The sequence below is a fragment of the Mytilus californianus genome, unplaced genomic scaffold, assembly GCF_021869535.1.
Source record: "Mytilus californianus isolate M0D057914Y unplaced genomic scaffold, xbMytCali1.0.p SCAF_6, whole genome shotgun sequence".
NCBI classification, from domain to species: Eukaryota; Metazoa; Mollusca; class Bivalvia; order Mytilida; family Mytilidae; genus Mytilus; species Mytilus californianus.
Window position 1 is genome coordinate 64920043 of NW_026262712.1, and position 15449 is coordinate 64935491.

A 15449-nucleotide genomic window follows, 5' to 3' on the forward strand; every position below is an offset into this window, starting at 1 on the left:
TGTATGGACATTAGGTAAGATATTAGAAATATTCATAGTTTTCATTCTTATGAAAGGAAACAAATGTTATTAATGAATAGTTTCAGTCTTTCCTTCTAGAATTTCAATTGGCTTGATGAGAATGGAATGAAGCAATGATATTAGATTAAAAGAGAATAAAAAATGAAATAAAAAAAATCACTTTTACAATGCATATGCAAGTGTTATTTTTTAGTTGGACCAACACCCTTGTATAACATTTCTTTAAACAAGTTTTGCTCTTTAAAAAGTAAGATGGTCAAGATATCTCATAATCTGTAATTAATGGTTAAAGCCTAATATGTTCTTTGTTTAAAACAATTGATTACCTGTAGGAGGATTAAGACAAAAATGCCTTTCATTCATCCTTTGCAGGTTGATTCATATCTTTATTAGTTGTACTACATTTGTTCTTACAAGGATTTTGAATGTCATTGATTAAATTGAAATAAACCAAAATACCTGTCCTCCCACACCTGTAAATACTTTGAATCATATATGAATAACAAGAAATGGCTGATTTACCAAGGTAAAGTACACATATTAGATTTAGTAAAAGAAAGTTGGACTTGACTATTACCATGGGGACTAATTTACAGGTACATTGTTCATGTATATATATACATATATATATAAACTACTTCTGTAGGGGGGACTCAGCACTGTTGCAGATAGATAGGTTGGTTTATAGTTGAAAAAATTACCATCACCAGTACATAGTGACAATTAAGGTTCTATTAGGTAAAAAGCTACTGCTGTTTCTATTTTTCAAATTCAGAGAATATAAATGTCGTTTTTCCAGTCAACTCCCTTTGGAAGCAGACAACATAGGACAAAGAACTCTGGTTCTCTCCTCAGACCAGCTTGGTCGCCCTAAATGATATTGGCAACCCATATCAAATTTTGTTCTAAATGATTGTGGTTTTTGGCATAGTGTGGGCTGTTTAGAGCATTATGCTCTAAAAAATATAGCAGGCAATAATATTATGTACATATGATAGTTGAGTGATTTCATTTTAGTATAAGTTCGCCGAGTTTGAAACTGTCTTACAGTCAATTATGCTAAGATACTCTGTGCAATATAGGAAAGGAAAATGGTCAGCATGATCTCTTCCTAAATAAACAAGCTAAAAGTACATTTTATAGTACCAGAGTTTCTTTCTGGGATTAAATGAATTATTTTATCAGAACAGATTAAGTGCAGCATACCAGTATATTGAAATATTTAATAGAAAGTATGAGTAATAACTTAAAAGCCAAGATCTTTACTATAATCTAAACTTATATCTGTACCTGATGAGTTTTAATAATATGAATTCTCACAGTCCTGACATTTTATACATGTAAATAGAATGATGTTTGTTGCTTACTCAGGACATGTAAAAAAGAGACAGACTCCTGACATTTTGTACGTGTAATTAGAAAGAGGCTTGTTCCTTACTCAGGACATGTGAAAAAAAAGCAAGCTTACATTCATGTTTTAAATATTTCTGGTTATATTACCACCTGTTACATGTACCTCAAAATTAGCAAGAAGTCTATTAATCTTAAATTAATGTCAATAGGCAAAGATAAATTAACCTCAATAACTTAAAATAGAAAAATGACAGTAATTTAAACAGCACAAAAAAAAACCAACCTTTAATTTCCTGATTTTAATTTATGTGTCTAGCCCAAGAACACTTGTTATAAAATTGAAGACTTGATTTATTGTTGTTCATTCATAATGTGCTTAAAACTTCAAACTTTTAGATAAATTTAATGTTTGGTTAGTCAACATTACTTTTCTAAGCATTATCATTTTGAATGTTGATCTCTTTGAAGTCCAAACCTATGATACATGTACATTTAAAACCTGTAAAGACTCTGAAAACTTGTTGGTCAATATTTGCTTGTTTTAGGTTGATCATTCATCTTATCAGGAAATTAACTGCTAAAAGAAGATCAAGGGATAAGCTATTCAAACAGGGGGGGGCAATCATTTACATACAGGGTATAGCTTCATTTTCATATATTTTATTTAAACTGGATAACTATAACAGTGTTACTTACTCTGTGTTAAAACACAGTGGTTACTAGTTTCCTATACCGGTATATACAGGAATAGCTGGGTAATAGTAATCTGTAATCATAATCGATTGTTATTGCTATTATATATCATAACTAAAACAAAATTAAACATGAACTTCTTATAAGTAACTATATGCAAGAATATCAAGAATATCTTTATCGTACTATTTTCTCAATTTACTATTTGAATATGAGGGGTTCCTTCCCTTTTTTCTGTAAGTGTCAACTAGTAAAGGATTAAATTTGCACAACCTTGGATGAACTTGACTCAGAAAATAGACTCTGTGTACCTTTCAATTTCATAAGGTAACAAATTGATGGTTGTGAAATGCAATTTTCAAATTAGACAAAGGGTTACATTAATAAATCATATTGAATTTATTCAGCAGTTGAACAAAGATCAGCTTGATTATAGCAATTTACTAAAATTCTTAACCAAAAAGCCAAGATCAGACTGCAACATTTAATAAAGTCCTATTAGCTCTTATCAGAATCCCCAAAAATCAATATTTTATATAAATATAAGCACAACAAAAATCTGTGATTAAGACACATACCGGAATGCATACATACAGCCTTTACCCATAAGAGTAATAATTGAATGTTGACATTTTCAAACAGCCATAATGAATTTTATCCTAAATTGATAGTGAATGACTGAGTTATATTCATTTATACATTGTTTTGACATATGTGAAATAAGTATAATTATATACCTTTATGAAGGGACTATATATATATTGTTGGTAGCGGAACTCATTTATAAATAGTAATTCCAAAACTCAATTATATTCGTTACAATGGTTTGACAACAGAACTTTGGGGTAGATCGATAGAAGTTTACAGTTTATAGATTGTCAATATAAGTTTTGTTAAACTAATTTATTGATCTGGTCATCAAGCATTAATGATGCCTCATTAAATTTAATATCTTTCCTAATCTGACCCTAGCAAAGTAGCTGCAAACGATTTAATTGTTCCTTTGATTGTTTTCTTGGTCAATTGAAATGAATAACCACAAATATTTTATTAATCATACAATCAGCCGACCATTGTACAATTAAAGTATCCTGTTATCTCTTGCTTCTTCTAGAGATTTTTTTATATTCGTATAAACCAATTTTTGTGGATTGAGGGAACAAGATTTTTCATGGATATTTAATTTCGTGGTTTTGCAAAAGTCTTCATACAATGTGGAGAAAATTTATACATCTTTGAACTTTTGAATTTGTAGTAAACCTTGACCCACAGAATCCTTGCAAATTAGCATCCCTCCAATACTAGTGAATCTACAGTATGTGAAATATCGAGATTGGGTATGATTGCCAATGGGACAACTATCCAGGGTCCAAAAGATATGTATATCAGTAACTATAGATCACTGTACTGAGACTTCTTTGTAGGTTGAATAGTAATGTTAAAATTACTGTTTATGCAACAGCTTATTACCGTCCTTTTCTTCAGGTCCACCTTCAAACCATGTCTTTTTCTATGAAAATCAAAGACAGAAATAGAAAATAAAAAGAAAGATAAGCATCAAGGTTTAGTTGCATGATAATAACAATATACATGTTAGTACAAAATGTATGTAGTTGCCACGAAAAACAAAATTCCTGCCGCACTTGGCTAGAACACAACCAATTTTACCGATTGGTCAGTAGGATAAATGATACTACTGCAATTGATATTGAACATTTCTCTGAATGGTAAACAGCAACAATCGTGTCACATGTCATGTTTATCCCGTTTATGACAACCACACATACATGTAGTTAAATTCCACAATTCTATATATGAAGATCTACATGTAAGGAAGTCTTTCCTGGGGGCAATTTTGTTGACAAATATTGTCCAGGTCAAAACAAGATGTCCTTTCCTGTATACAGAGAAACAGTGATTTAATGGACAATTAGTTACCTGCTATCAGGGTGATAATCAGGGCTATTGCAGGGTGATAATTGATTTATCAGACTACTAATGGATGGTGTGATAAGGTGTCTAGTCAGTGTTTGGATTCATCAAGCATGTAATTGAAATGGGAAAAGTAGAATATGTCACAACATCCAACTAATTTGGTGGCCTGTTAAGAGTTATATGTAGTGAATGATTTATAAACTTAATTAAGGACAAAAATGCACAAGTAAGTTAATTAGGATGTATGAGTTGTTCTTGGACAAGTATAATATTTGAAAAGTTTGGGATAAGTAAGGAGTAAGTTAACACTTCTCTGTATGTACAAAGAATGTTTTAGTATTGTGTTAATTTTAAGTTTTCATTGATGTGTATTGAATTGATGGTTTATTGTCCAGTGATCTGTATTTCATACTTATATTTATGATTAACACAAATAAAATAATAATTCAATTAGGTATTTGTAGAATCTAAAAAGTAATTAGACTAGAATAATTAGCAGGAGATTTCTAGGTTCAGTTTAAAATACCATTTGAGATCATTGGATGTATGACGTCCAGTGGCAAATATTACACATAATCATAGGATGATAACATGGTAATGACATACTTTATATTAGACTAACAAATGTAGCTCACACTTAGCAATATTCCCATGGAAGAAGTGTTACCCTTCATGGACATGCCCTTTGACTAAGTGCCAAAACGTCTTTGCTCAAATTCCTCTATGCTTTTATATTATTGGATAGATAGCAAATACATTTGAAAGTCTTTGGTTTGACTTGGTCTTAAAGGAACCTGTGTAGAACATTGTGATCAATGAAGGCAGTTGAAAAATTGTTGAATTGTAAGTTCTGACACTGTTGATACAAACAATTGTATATTCAAAGAGCTGTATGATCGTTATTTTAACATTCTTGGGTCATTTAAGCAAGAAACAGGACAAAAAGCTAATTATAAAGTATGAACTATTGAGTTGACAAAATGATGGTAATTTGAAAAATGTGAAAAAATAATTATACAAGTATTTAAATTGACAATTTGTCGTATTATTTCATTGAACTATACCATTTGGTCTACTAATAAAAACATTATTGCTGAACTCAAATTCTCAGGACAAAAGTACAAAATAGATTTTTATCTTGTCTTCATTGTTAAATGGTTGAATAGGAAGACTGATTTTGTGATTAAATTCCTGTGGGTTTTGTTCTTGTATTTAAAGGGTTACAATCTGTATGTTTGTAAGGGAGTACTTATAGTAACAATGTCAGGTTCCATGTCCTAAGTAAAACAATAATGATAAATAATTGTACTGAAGAAAGGTTTTCTAATATATGTATGTAGTTCATTAGTGGCACTGCTATTTTCAATTTAGAAATGAATAATATTTACCTCATATTTTTCATGACATCAAAGGTTTGGACAACTTTTGCTGTGTTATAGGTTATTATGCTTTCCAGAAGCTTTGACATATTAAGTTGCATAGTATGTCAACATGAATTGTTCATAGCTTTGAATGAGGGAGCTGTGTGGTTTATATGAGGATGAACCCAAGGACACAAAAACCTATAGTGATATTATAGGTCAACGTGTCTATCATGCAATTTGTCAAGATCTAAAAATTTGTGAATGAATTTAACAGATATAATCGAAGATCTGCCATCCACACCGAAATTCACTAAAGACAGGGAAAAAATATGATCCAAAAGATATCCACTGAGAAGGTGTTTTCATTGACATACAAATTTAAAGGTGATAGGAATCTTGACTTGCGGTATGGGTTTTGCTCATTGTTTAAGGGCATACCGTGACCTGTTATTGTTCACATCTTTGTAGTAAACAGTCTTGATTTATATAGATAGTTATCTCATTGTCAATCATACCACATCTCCTTAGCTTTATATTCTGTTAATTATTATTAGTTGTGACTTTCTGGGAAGCTAATATACCTAGAGTTCCTTAGATAATAGTATGGTAAAAGTTCTCTTTCCGAAAGGTTTATAGTTATTAGCTTGACTTGATAGACCATTATAGAATATCTGCCTCACAATGACCTTAGATATGTTCAATGTATCATTGAGACAGTCTGTCCTGACCTTTCCTTCACCATGACTGATTTATACCGAAAATGATCTGACACCTCATTGCTATTTAATAAAAACATACATTGGACCCAGGGAAGTCACAAACAAATCTAAACTACGGGTTGATGTCAAATTTTGTTTTGTACAGTAATATTTTAGAATTACCTCAATTGGCTGCCTCATTTTCAAAATTTCAAAAATTTCAGTGCCTACGAGCAATTGGGTGCCACTTAAGTTGAATAGGAGCTAATATACCTTTCAAGGTTCATAAGTTAATAGCCCGCTGTTTTATATGCAGTTCCTGTTGCTTGAAATTTAATTTCTTATGTAAAAATTTTAATATGTAGTATAACTTTTAGGTTGGTAACATACATAGACTTTCAATTTTGTATTATAACAATATATACTAGTCTGACCTTTTAAGATTAAATGTTAATGAAAACACACCTAGAAAACAATTTCATGTAAAACATAATGTAGAAATCTAGTGTTTTGACAGACAGACATAATATATGTCTGACAATTGAAATAAAGAAGAGGTGTATCAATTTACTTGAAATAGACTGTAAAAGTCACTCATATGTCTGAAATGTCATTTACTTTTTTTGTCTCTAATCCAAATAAACAATGTGACATAGGTATAAACTTTGAAGAAACAAGTACAATTTAATTCAGAAGTATGGGAATTCGTGTAGGTCTCTCGTTACAAACATTGTATTGAGAACGGATTATAAGGTTAGCAGATTAAATTAATAGAATTATAATTATTTTTACGAAATTGTTTTCCTAAGGTATTTACATTGTTGAAATAACTATCTAAAATTCTTCAAAGGTATCCGATATTTTTTGGGTTACAGGTAAGGCATGTAAATATTTAGAATTTTTTCATCTATTTTATCAAAATACAAAATGGTAATTAGAAATAAATTGCTAATTGAAGGTATATTATGGAGATACCAGTGTCAGAACATATTTTTCTTTCAATTAGAACACTTAGTTTGCAAAAAATAATGGCAAAACCTTTTTAATCTTACCAGTATACGTACCAGTATTTGTTTTTAAGGTAAGAGATTTTCAACACTACTTGTAAATATTTTATTGATATTTATAATTGGAATAGATTGTCATGGCAAACAATGTATAATATCATTTGTTTTTTTAATTTCAGTCATAATACTCAAATAACAACATTTGAACATCCTGTCACTCGTAAACCTTCTAACCATGCTTCAAATAAAACAAGGTAAGTTTTCTAAATCTTGTGACCGTAATACCAATACAATGTATACATATGAGCTATACTTCAAAGCCAGATGAAAGTCTTAAAATTGAGAATGGAAATGGGGAATGTGTCAAAGAGACAACAACCCGACCACAGAACAGACAACAGCAGAAGGCCACCAACAGGTCTTCAATGCAGCGAGAAATTCCCGCACCCGGAGGCGTCCTTCAGCTGGCCCCTAAACAAATATATATACTAGTTCAGTGATAATGAACGCCATACTAAACTCCAAATTGTACACAAGAAACTAAAATTAAAAATAATACAAGACTAACAAAGGCTAGAGGCTCCTGACCTGGGACAGGCGCAAAAATGCGGCGGGGTTAAACATGTTTATGAGATCTCAACCCTCCCCCTATACCTCTAGCCAATGTAGAAAAGTAAACGCATAACAATACGCACATTAAAATTCAGTTCAAGAGAAGTCCGAGTCTGATGTCAGAAGATGTAACCAAAGAAAATAAACAAAATGACAATAATACATAAATAACAACAGACTACTAGCAGTTAACTGACATGCCAGCTCCAGACTTCAATTAAACTGATTGAAAGATTATGTCTTCATCATATGAATATCAGGCACAATCCTTCCCGTTAGGGGTTTAGTATCATACCATCATAACATATATGAGAAGAACATAACCCGTGTCATGCCAACAACTGGTTTTTAAATAAATGTGTTTAGTGCCGATGCAAAGACCCTATAAGTGAATCAATATTAACGCCAAAATATGCAATCTTTAATGACCTGACAACAGTATCGTATCTATATCCCTTCTTAATAAGTCTATTTAAAGGTTTTGTTAGTTTCAGAGGTGAATACTGACATTTTTGTGCTTTATAAAGAATATTTCCATAAAAAAATTTTAGCCTGTCATCATCGCTTAGAAACAGTAATAGTGTATGGACTTGAAATAATGATGATATAAAGATAAGGCTTAGAAATGAGGGGAAATGCCAGGCATATTTTGACTACTCACATAGAATGATTGCACTCGCTAGTACAGAATCATCAAATACAACCTTTCTTAAAATATAACACAAAATAAACATGAATGCCATTTGTGTTCCAAATTCATAAGAAATATACCACATGTACTGCCCACTGTAAGTAATCGGATGTCAAAATCTTTATAATGCAAGTATTATGACATTCAATTTAATCAAGTCATACTCCCAATAGATGGTAAGTCTGTCAAACATACTGTGCCTAACAAAAAAGTCTTTTCGATCATAAGATGCTTATTATCAGTGGAGAAACATCAAGGGTCTACAATAAACATTGCTATGCATGTGCCATGCAAGCTCAGTTATCAAGTTTTCCAATCATATTCTTGAAATTGATGGTTCTCTTGCCAACAATGTGTGCTTAAAAGGAGAGGACAGTCAGACATGTTAGTCATAATAAAAAAGCTAATAAAAGTATCTACAAAAATAGTTGATTTATAGTATCATGCATCAATCCAAAACTGTCCATTTCTTTGACATAAAACTATATGTTTATTTTTCCTAAACCTAAAAAATTTTGAGTCTAAATTGCTTCGATTGATACTCTGACAATGAATTGTCTCATTTGTTTGGTGTTATGGTCTAGCCATTATTCATTCATTCATTTAAAAGTACATTGTATTTTATTCCCATAATTATACATTCACACTCTTGAACTGAATTTTAATGTGCGTATTGTTATGCGTTTACTTTTCTACATTGGCTAGAGGTATAGGGGGAGGGTTGAGATCTCATAAACATGTTTAACCCCGCCGCATTTTTGCGCCTGTCCCAAGTCAGGAGCCTCTAGCCTTTGTTAGTCTTGTATTATTTTTAATTTTAGTTTCTTGTGTACAATTTGGAGTTTAGTATGGCGTTCATTATCACTGAACTAGTATATATATTTGTTTAGGGGCCAGCTGAAGGACGCCTCCGGGTGCGGGAATTTCTCGCTGCATTGAAGACCTGTTGGTGACCTTCTGCTGTTGTCTGTTCTATGGTCGGGTTGTTGTCTCTTTGACACATTCCCCATTTCCATTCTCAATTTTATTCACAATTGAAATTCAGTATGACAACGCAGATATCCATTACTCTGAAGAAACTGACAATTGATGTTTAGTTTTAAAGCTTTAAACTCCTTAAGATACAGTTATAAGTTCACACTTTATTGATTGAAATGCATGGCGTATCACTTAAAGAATCCAGTATCGCTGGGAAACTTTCTCAAATAATCAAAAAGGGGTGTCACTATCCAGGTATCGGATTGCCAACATTTTGTATTGTATGTTCTTGTTCAAATATCATGTTTAGAAAATACCATAAAATGGCAACAAATAAAAACTTAACAAATGTGTATCAGTGGGAAATCACGCTCTGATGATTGATCTTTTATTAACGGTAAATAGCTGATAAAATGTGAACAAATAAAATGAAGGGGGACATTACTACTAGATAACAATGTATACCTATGTGTTCGATTTATTGAGGTTTATTCCTGTCCTGAAATGGAATTATTTTAAATTCAGACATGACTATGTTTATATTATGAAGTTGTTTTGAGAGTGTTATTTTTAGTTTTGTTTTAATTATTTTTTTGGAAAGTAATTATGATAGTGTTGTAAGAATGGTCTAAAATGGGATTTGATAATTTATTTGGAAGTTGCCTTTTGTGGTAAGCAAAAATATTCTGAATTAGTTCGTGTACAAAACATGTATGACACCATTGGGTTATTTGGTGCTAATGAAATTTCCATGTCTTCATTAGCTTACAAGTAATATTAAACATCGTTTTTCTAACCTTCACTTATCAAGATTCATTGAATTACTCTGTGTTTAAAAAGGTGATAAAGGAGTTGTTTGTTCTATTGTAGACACAATACCTTGGGAAGTGTTGTTTGTCAAACTTTATGCATTCATTTGCAGAGTCTTATCAGTATTATTAAGAAAAATGCATAATAACTTAAGAGGATTTGGGGACAGTTTGACCCCCTTACTCTCAACTATATTATTCAAGCCAACACAGATGTAGAATTTTACATTTGTTGATTTCAGTATTGCATTGGTTTAAATCGATATTTTGTTGACCTGGCCTTATCAGTCAAATCATTGTTCATAAAAATCTCCAGATATACAAGTACATACAGATGTTATAAAAAAAGTTTATTGCACGAACTTGACAGATGCAAAAACAAGAATTTGACATATAAATGTGACATACTGTTATATTACATCATACAGACTGTTATAGTGATGTTTTATCTATAGATTTTATCACCAATAGTGTCTACTCTGGTACTAATCAATCATGTATAAGCAATCTCATTCATAACTTGTCAAAATTATTATACACTTGATTAGGTTTAACTTCTCAAATAAATTCGAAAGTGTGTGTTTACTTTAGTTTAAATACACAAATTATATCAATCTGTGGTGAATTTTAAATTTTGTAGCGTCTCTTTTAAATAACCAAAGATGTAGATATTGAAGAAAAGTAAGAATTTGCAAATTAAAGTATTTCCAAATACATATATATTGAAATGAATAGTCAATCAGATTGATTCATTCCAACATTTGCATGTATTTGGTCAATCAGAATCTATCTGATTTGTTCTAGCAGTTTGTTTGATTGAAAGTGCAGCCTCTGAATAGACCACTTTCGAGTTTGTTGCAATTCTGTCAAAAACTTTGGTTTTAGTGAACATCATTAGTGCGTTTAGGGGCATCGTCACTTCCTTCCCATGTTGAGGGAGTGGTTGAAAAAAATGCTATATTGCACAAATTATTTGGCAAATTAAATTCTAATAATTGATTATCAACACTGCTGTCATTGGGGAATTGTGATTAAGTACCTACCGAACAACAATTATTTCTAGTTTATCCTGCATAATGACAATCACGAAGACGCTTGATGAACTTTAATAATGCAGGGATACATGTGGTCCACTTTATCTGGTAAATGACGTCATAAAGGCATGCATAATTGACGAACTATTCCGGTGCAGAACATAACCCGAAAGTGGTCTATAATTTAAATTTCAGCAGTAAAGTAGAAAAATGAGATGGCTAAATACTACACATTCATATAGCAATCTTTACTTTGCCAACTATTCTCTAATACCTAGCAAGGATTTAAGTTTAAATTATTCCCCACAAGTTTTATGCATATAAATCATATTTGTTAAAAGCAAATTCCACTTTTACTGGTACATGTACAACAGAGTACTGTCATTGTTTTGTTTGATAGGATTTTTTATAAAATACATACATTGTTGAATTAGATAACAAAAGTATTAATATTTACTTGATGAAAACATTTGATTGAAGTATGGTTTAAAAGATTTTGAATCAGCAGTTATGATAAACTAATTTTATTATTTTTTTTAACTTCAGTTCATCATCATCACCACCAAGAACACCAACGAGTCCCACATCACCACAAGTATGTATGAAAATTCAAGTTCATTTGTTTTTGAGAGACCTTCAATGAATCAATTCTATCTACATATTACTATAACTGTCCAATTATGTGTAAATCATTGGAAATTTGACTCAGAATCAATTTAGAAGTTTGGAACATATCCTGTTTTATTGTATGAATATTGATCTAGTAATGTTTCAAGGAATCATTAAACATTCATATATTAACTGACCATACATTATCCTTAACTGAGATCATTTTAATGTTGGATTCACTAGTTTACCTGTGAAATGAAAAAATAATTTAAGGGTTACATATTTATGATAGATAGGTATCTTGTTAATTGATGGTTGACGGCCCTGTGTACCCGGGGGATATGATTTTTAACTGTCCGTGACATTACTCATATTGGTATTTTTTCTAGGTTAGATGTTTTATAAGTTAATAATCTATCAGTGAATGTAGAAATGACTTAAAGAAAAGATTGAGAGGATCTTTTTTCGTGTTTTCAAAGATTCTTATCAAGGTTATTTGAAGAAGGACTGGAGATCCGAAATTTGTGATAAAAATTTTGTGGAGCTGGAAACATTGTGTACATTTCATTGATTAAAGATTTTTATATTCTAAATTTTAATGGAAATTACTACAAACTCTGTTTATGTGAAATTTCTTTAATGCTTATTTGTAAAACTGATATTTGGATTTTGTTTTGCAGTCAAACAGAAAAGTAGCAACACCAACAAAAGTCAAGTAAGAAAATAATTTACTTATGTATAATTTGTACAAGTGGTATAAATGATTTATTTAAAAAAAAGGGGGATTTCTTAGTTCCTATGTGAAGCAAGTTTTTTTTTTTTTTTTTGGGGGGGGGGACACTTCAATACTTAATTGATAGGGGTGCCACTGGGGTTCTGTTACCCCACCCTTTTCATATATTGCTTAGGTAAAAATGTAACCTTTTCCCATATTGGTTTGGTCATAATCGAGAAAATATCATCTTTGCTCGGAACTCAGATCTGAGGCTCATATTCCTTATGGAATGTTTACTTTTGGCTGTGAAAAAAATTACAAGGCTTTAAATATATAACAAGTAATGGGAATTTTATTAACCTTATCATATAATTCTGATAGATTTCCCCACCTATCACATATTTTCAAGCTTGAAAATGTGACCTATTCCAGCGGCACATCCTATCACCTTGTATATAGGAAGTGGAATAGCAAATGTGTACTATAATATAAATTTAGCTAAATTTACTACAAGGGGGCCGGGGGTGGGGTTAATGACCTTGACTACCCATGACATCTCACGATTGTTACTATAGTGTTTCAAACGTTAGGAATACATACTTCTAACTATTAGATACACCCATGAGCCTGGTTGCCTGAATTAGTGTATCTACTTACATGAAAATATAGATATGGTTAATGCAAAAGGATAGATTTCAACAATTTAGTATGGAGTCTTTCACAAATTTAAACTTATTCAATGATAAAGCATGATAAATGCAGGATATCCAATTACATTTAATGACATCTTGGTCTGAATAACTATATACAATGACATATATTGAATGTACAAAAAGATTTTTTTCAATCTCTTTTTATAGTTGAGTACTTTAATGTAGAGAAACATCATAGTTTGCATGCTATTAAACAGCTTACATAAATATGTTCATGGCGCTATTGGTCATTAAAACAGAGAAATTTATTATACATTTAACTATCTTAAATTAACCAGAAAACAAGTTAAGTTTTTTGTAAGCAAACACCCTTGTATATAAAATACTATAGTTTGATAACAGAGGTTAAAACACAAGATAATGGTTAATATCAAAGAAAGTCTTTCTTTTGTAAAATATGTTTGATATTCATAGCCTCCTATACTGAACTGGTAAAGTAATGCATTGTTAACTCATACTCTTACTGGTCACTAAATAATACATGAGAAACAAGATTTCTTTGGCCTGATTGGAGAAACCAGTTTAGCCGATCTTTGCATAAAATTCAGCTTGGCTATAGAAACAAGCTGAAGGTATATATCAGTATTGTCTTCATTTGAAATCAAGTCAAGGATATGATTACAGTAACTATTATCCTTCAACACTTTAGCCAGACTTTTGATTTGGCTTTCCAGCTGTTTTGCTTCAAGAGTCAATGATGAGTCTTATATATGTAGTTGAAATGAAATGCTCATTTTCCAACCTAAATTATATGCCTTTTATCTTTGATGAGTAGAAATCTTTAAAATTTTCCAATATTTATTGATGAAATGATTGTTCATAAAGCATGGCACTTCTTATTTGATTAGGATTTTGAACTAAAGTTATCTATATTCCATATAATTCTCATTTGGATTTAGATATTAAGGTGGTACATAACACTACAGGGAGATAACTCTGTAAAAATCAGCTGAACGTTTTAATCACGTTCTATTGTTAAGGAAATATTAAGCTTCTCAATGATTAAAATTAGTGTTTGTCACACTGCTATATATCCAATGAAATTTTTTCCGATAAAGTGTGTGGTTCAAGTTTTTTGAAATTTTCATATTTTTGTCGAAGGGTCAAAGTAAATATTTTGTCAAAATTTTATGAAAATTAAACGAGCCAAATTAATTTTAGTAAAGGTGTTTGGTACCACCTTAAGTGTATTTTGTTCTAAAGTAAAATGTAGCATTGTTGTGTAAAAAGATGTCAGTATATAAACTGTCAACTGTTAGAAAGAAAATACAGTGTGTTTTAATTAACCAAAACTGTAAAATATTGAATTACATCTGTAAATGCCAAAAATAATGATAAATATTTGTAAGGTATATAATAAACAAGTTGTTACACCTGTTCTAACCTTGGTATGTTTACATGCTCAACAAATTTCCTTGACTTATTAAATGCACTTTGCTTTAAAGGAATTCATGCATTCTTTGATAAAACTAGAAATGGCGACAAGAAACCCGAAATCAATCAAAAGGAAGGAACAGTTGTTTACCATGCATTGTTATGATAAATAATGAACGGTGCCAACTTTCTACAGCTGAGTTTACTAAAAAATTGTAATCACAGAAAAAACCAATCAAGAAATACTGCTACAATTTGTTTTATGCATTATCTTCCAAATCACTTCCATGACGCAACACAATGTTCACAAGGTTATAAATGTTAAACCTCAGATGGGGAATCTGCAATTCTATTTCCTTGTAATCTATAAAAATTGATTACAGCTCAAATTTTGATGGAAAATGAATTGCTTTAAAATCAGGTAGGCAGCTAAATTTTGTGGCTTTATTTTGTGGTTATAATTTCTGCTTATCTTTTTAAAAAATTAATCAACACTTTCATTCAGCTGTTTATAACATAATTTAATTTTCTTTTAAGTGCACATAAAAGAATCTAATTTCATATCTGTAAATTGATTTCTTTGAATAAAATTCATGTTTAAGTTCTTTAGGTTATTGAAATGAGATAAAATGAAAACTGCAAATATCATTCTTAAGCTTGTAAGGTTTGTACTGTTAATAATGTGAATCCATTTGAAAACACTAGACAAGCTGCATAATTTTAAGTACAATGTATTTCTGTAAAATCTGGTGAAATCTTTTTAGAATTGAAATGTGTGTAATTATTTTATTGGACGAATACATTAAGAATCGTTCTGCTTAATTTTAGGAGATATTTATTCTA

The 15449-nt window shown here is 30.8% G+C and overlaps 1 protein-coding gene across 8 annotated transcripts in view; it reads left to right on the forward strand.

Annotated features, from left to right (window-relative positions):
- The window catches only part of LOC127705489 (uncharacterized), a 74764-nt gene that overhangs the window by 18470 nt on the left and 40845 nt on the right, over positions 1–15449 (forward strand). For 7 of the 8 annotated variants that reach the window (XM_052209807.1, XM_052209809.1, XM_052209811.1 and 4 more), the window contains 3 exons: positions 7251–7325; positions 11742–11790; positions 12485–12519. In XM_052209807.1, coding sequence (XP_052065767.1) covers positions 7251–7325; positions 11742–11790; positions 12485–12519 — 159 coding nt within the window. Of the gene's footprint in view, positions 1–527; positions 548–7250; positions 7326–11741; positions 11791–12484; positions 12520–15449 lie in introns of those variants that run through there. The other variant, XM_052209812.1, reaches the window with a different exon arrangement.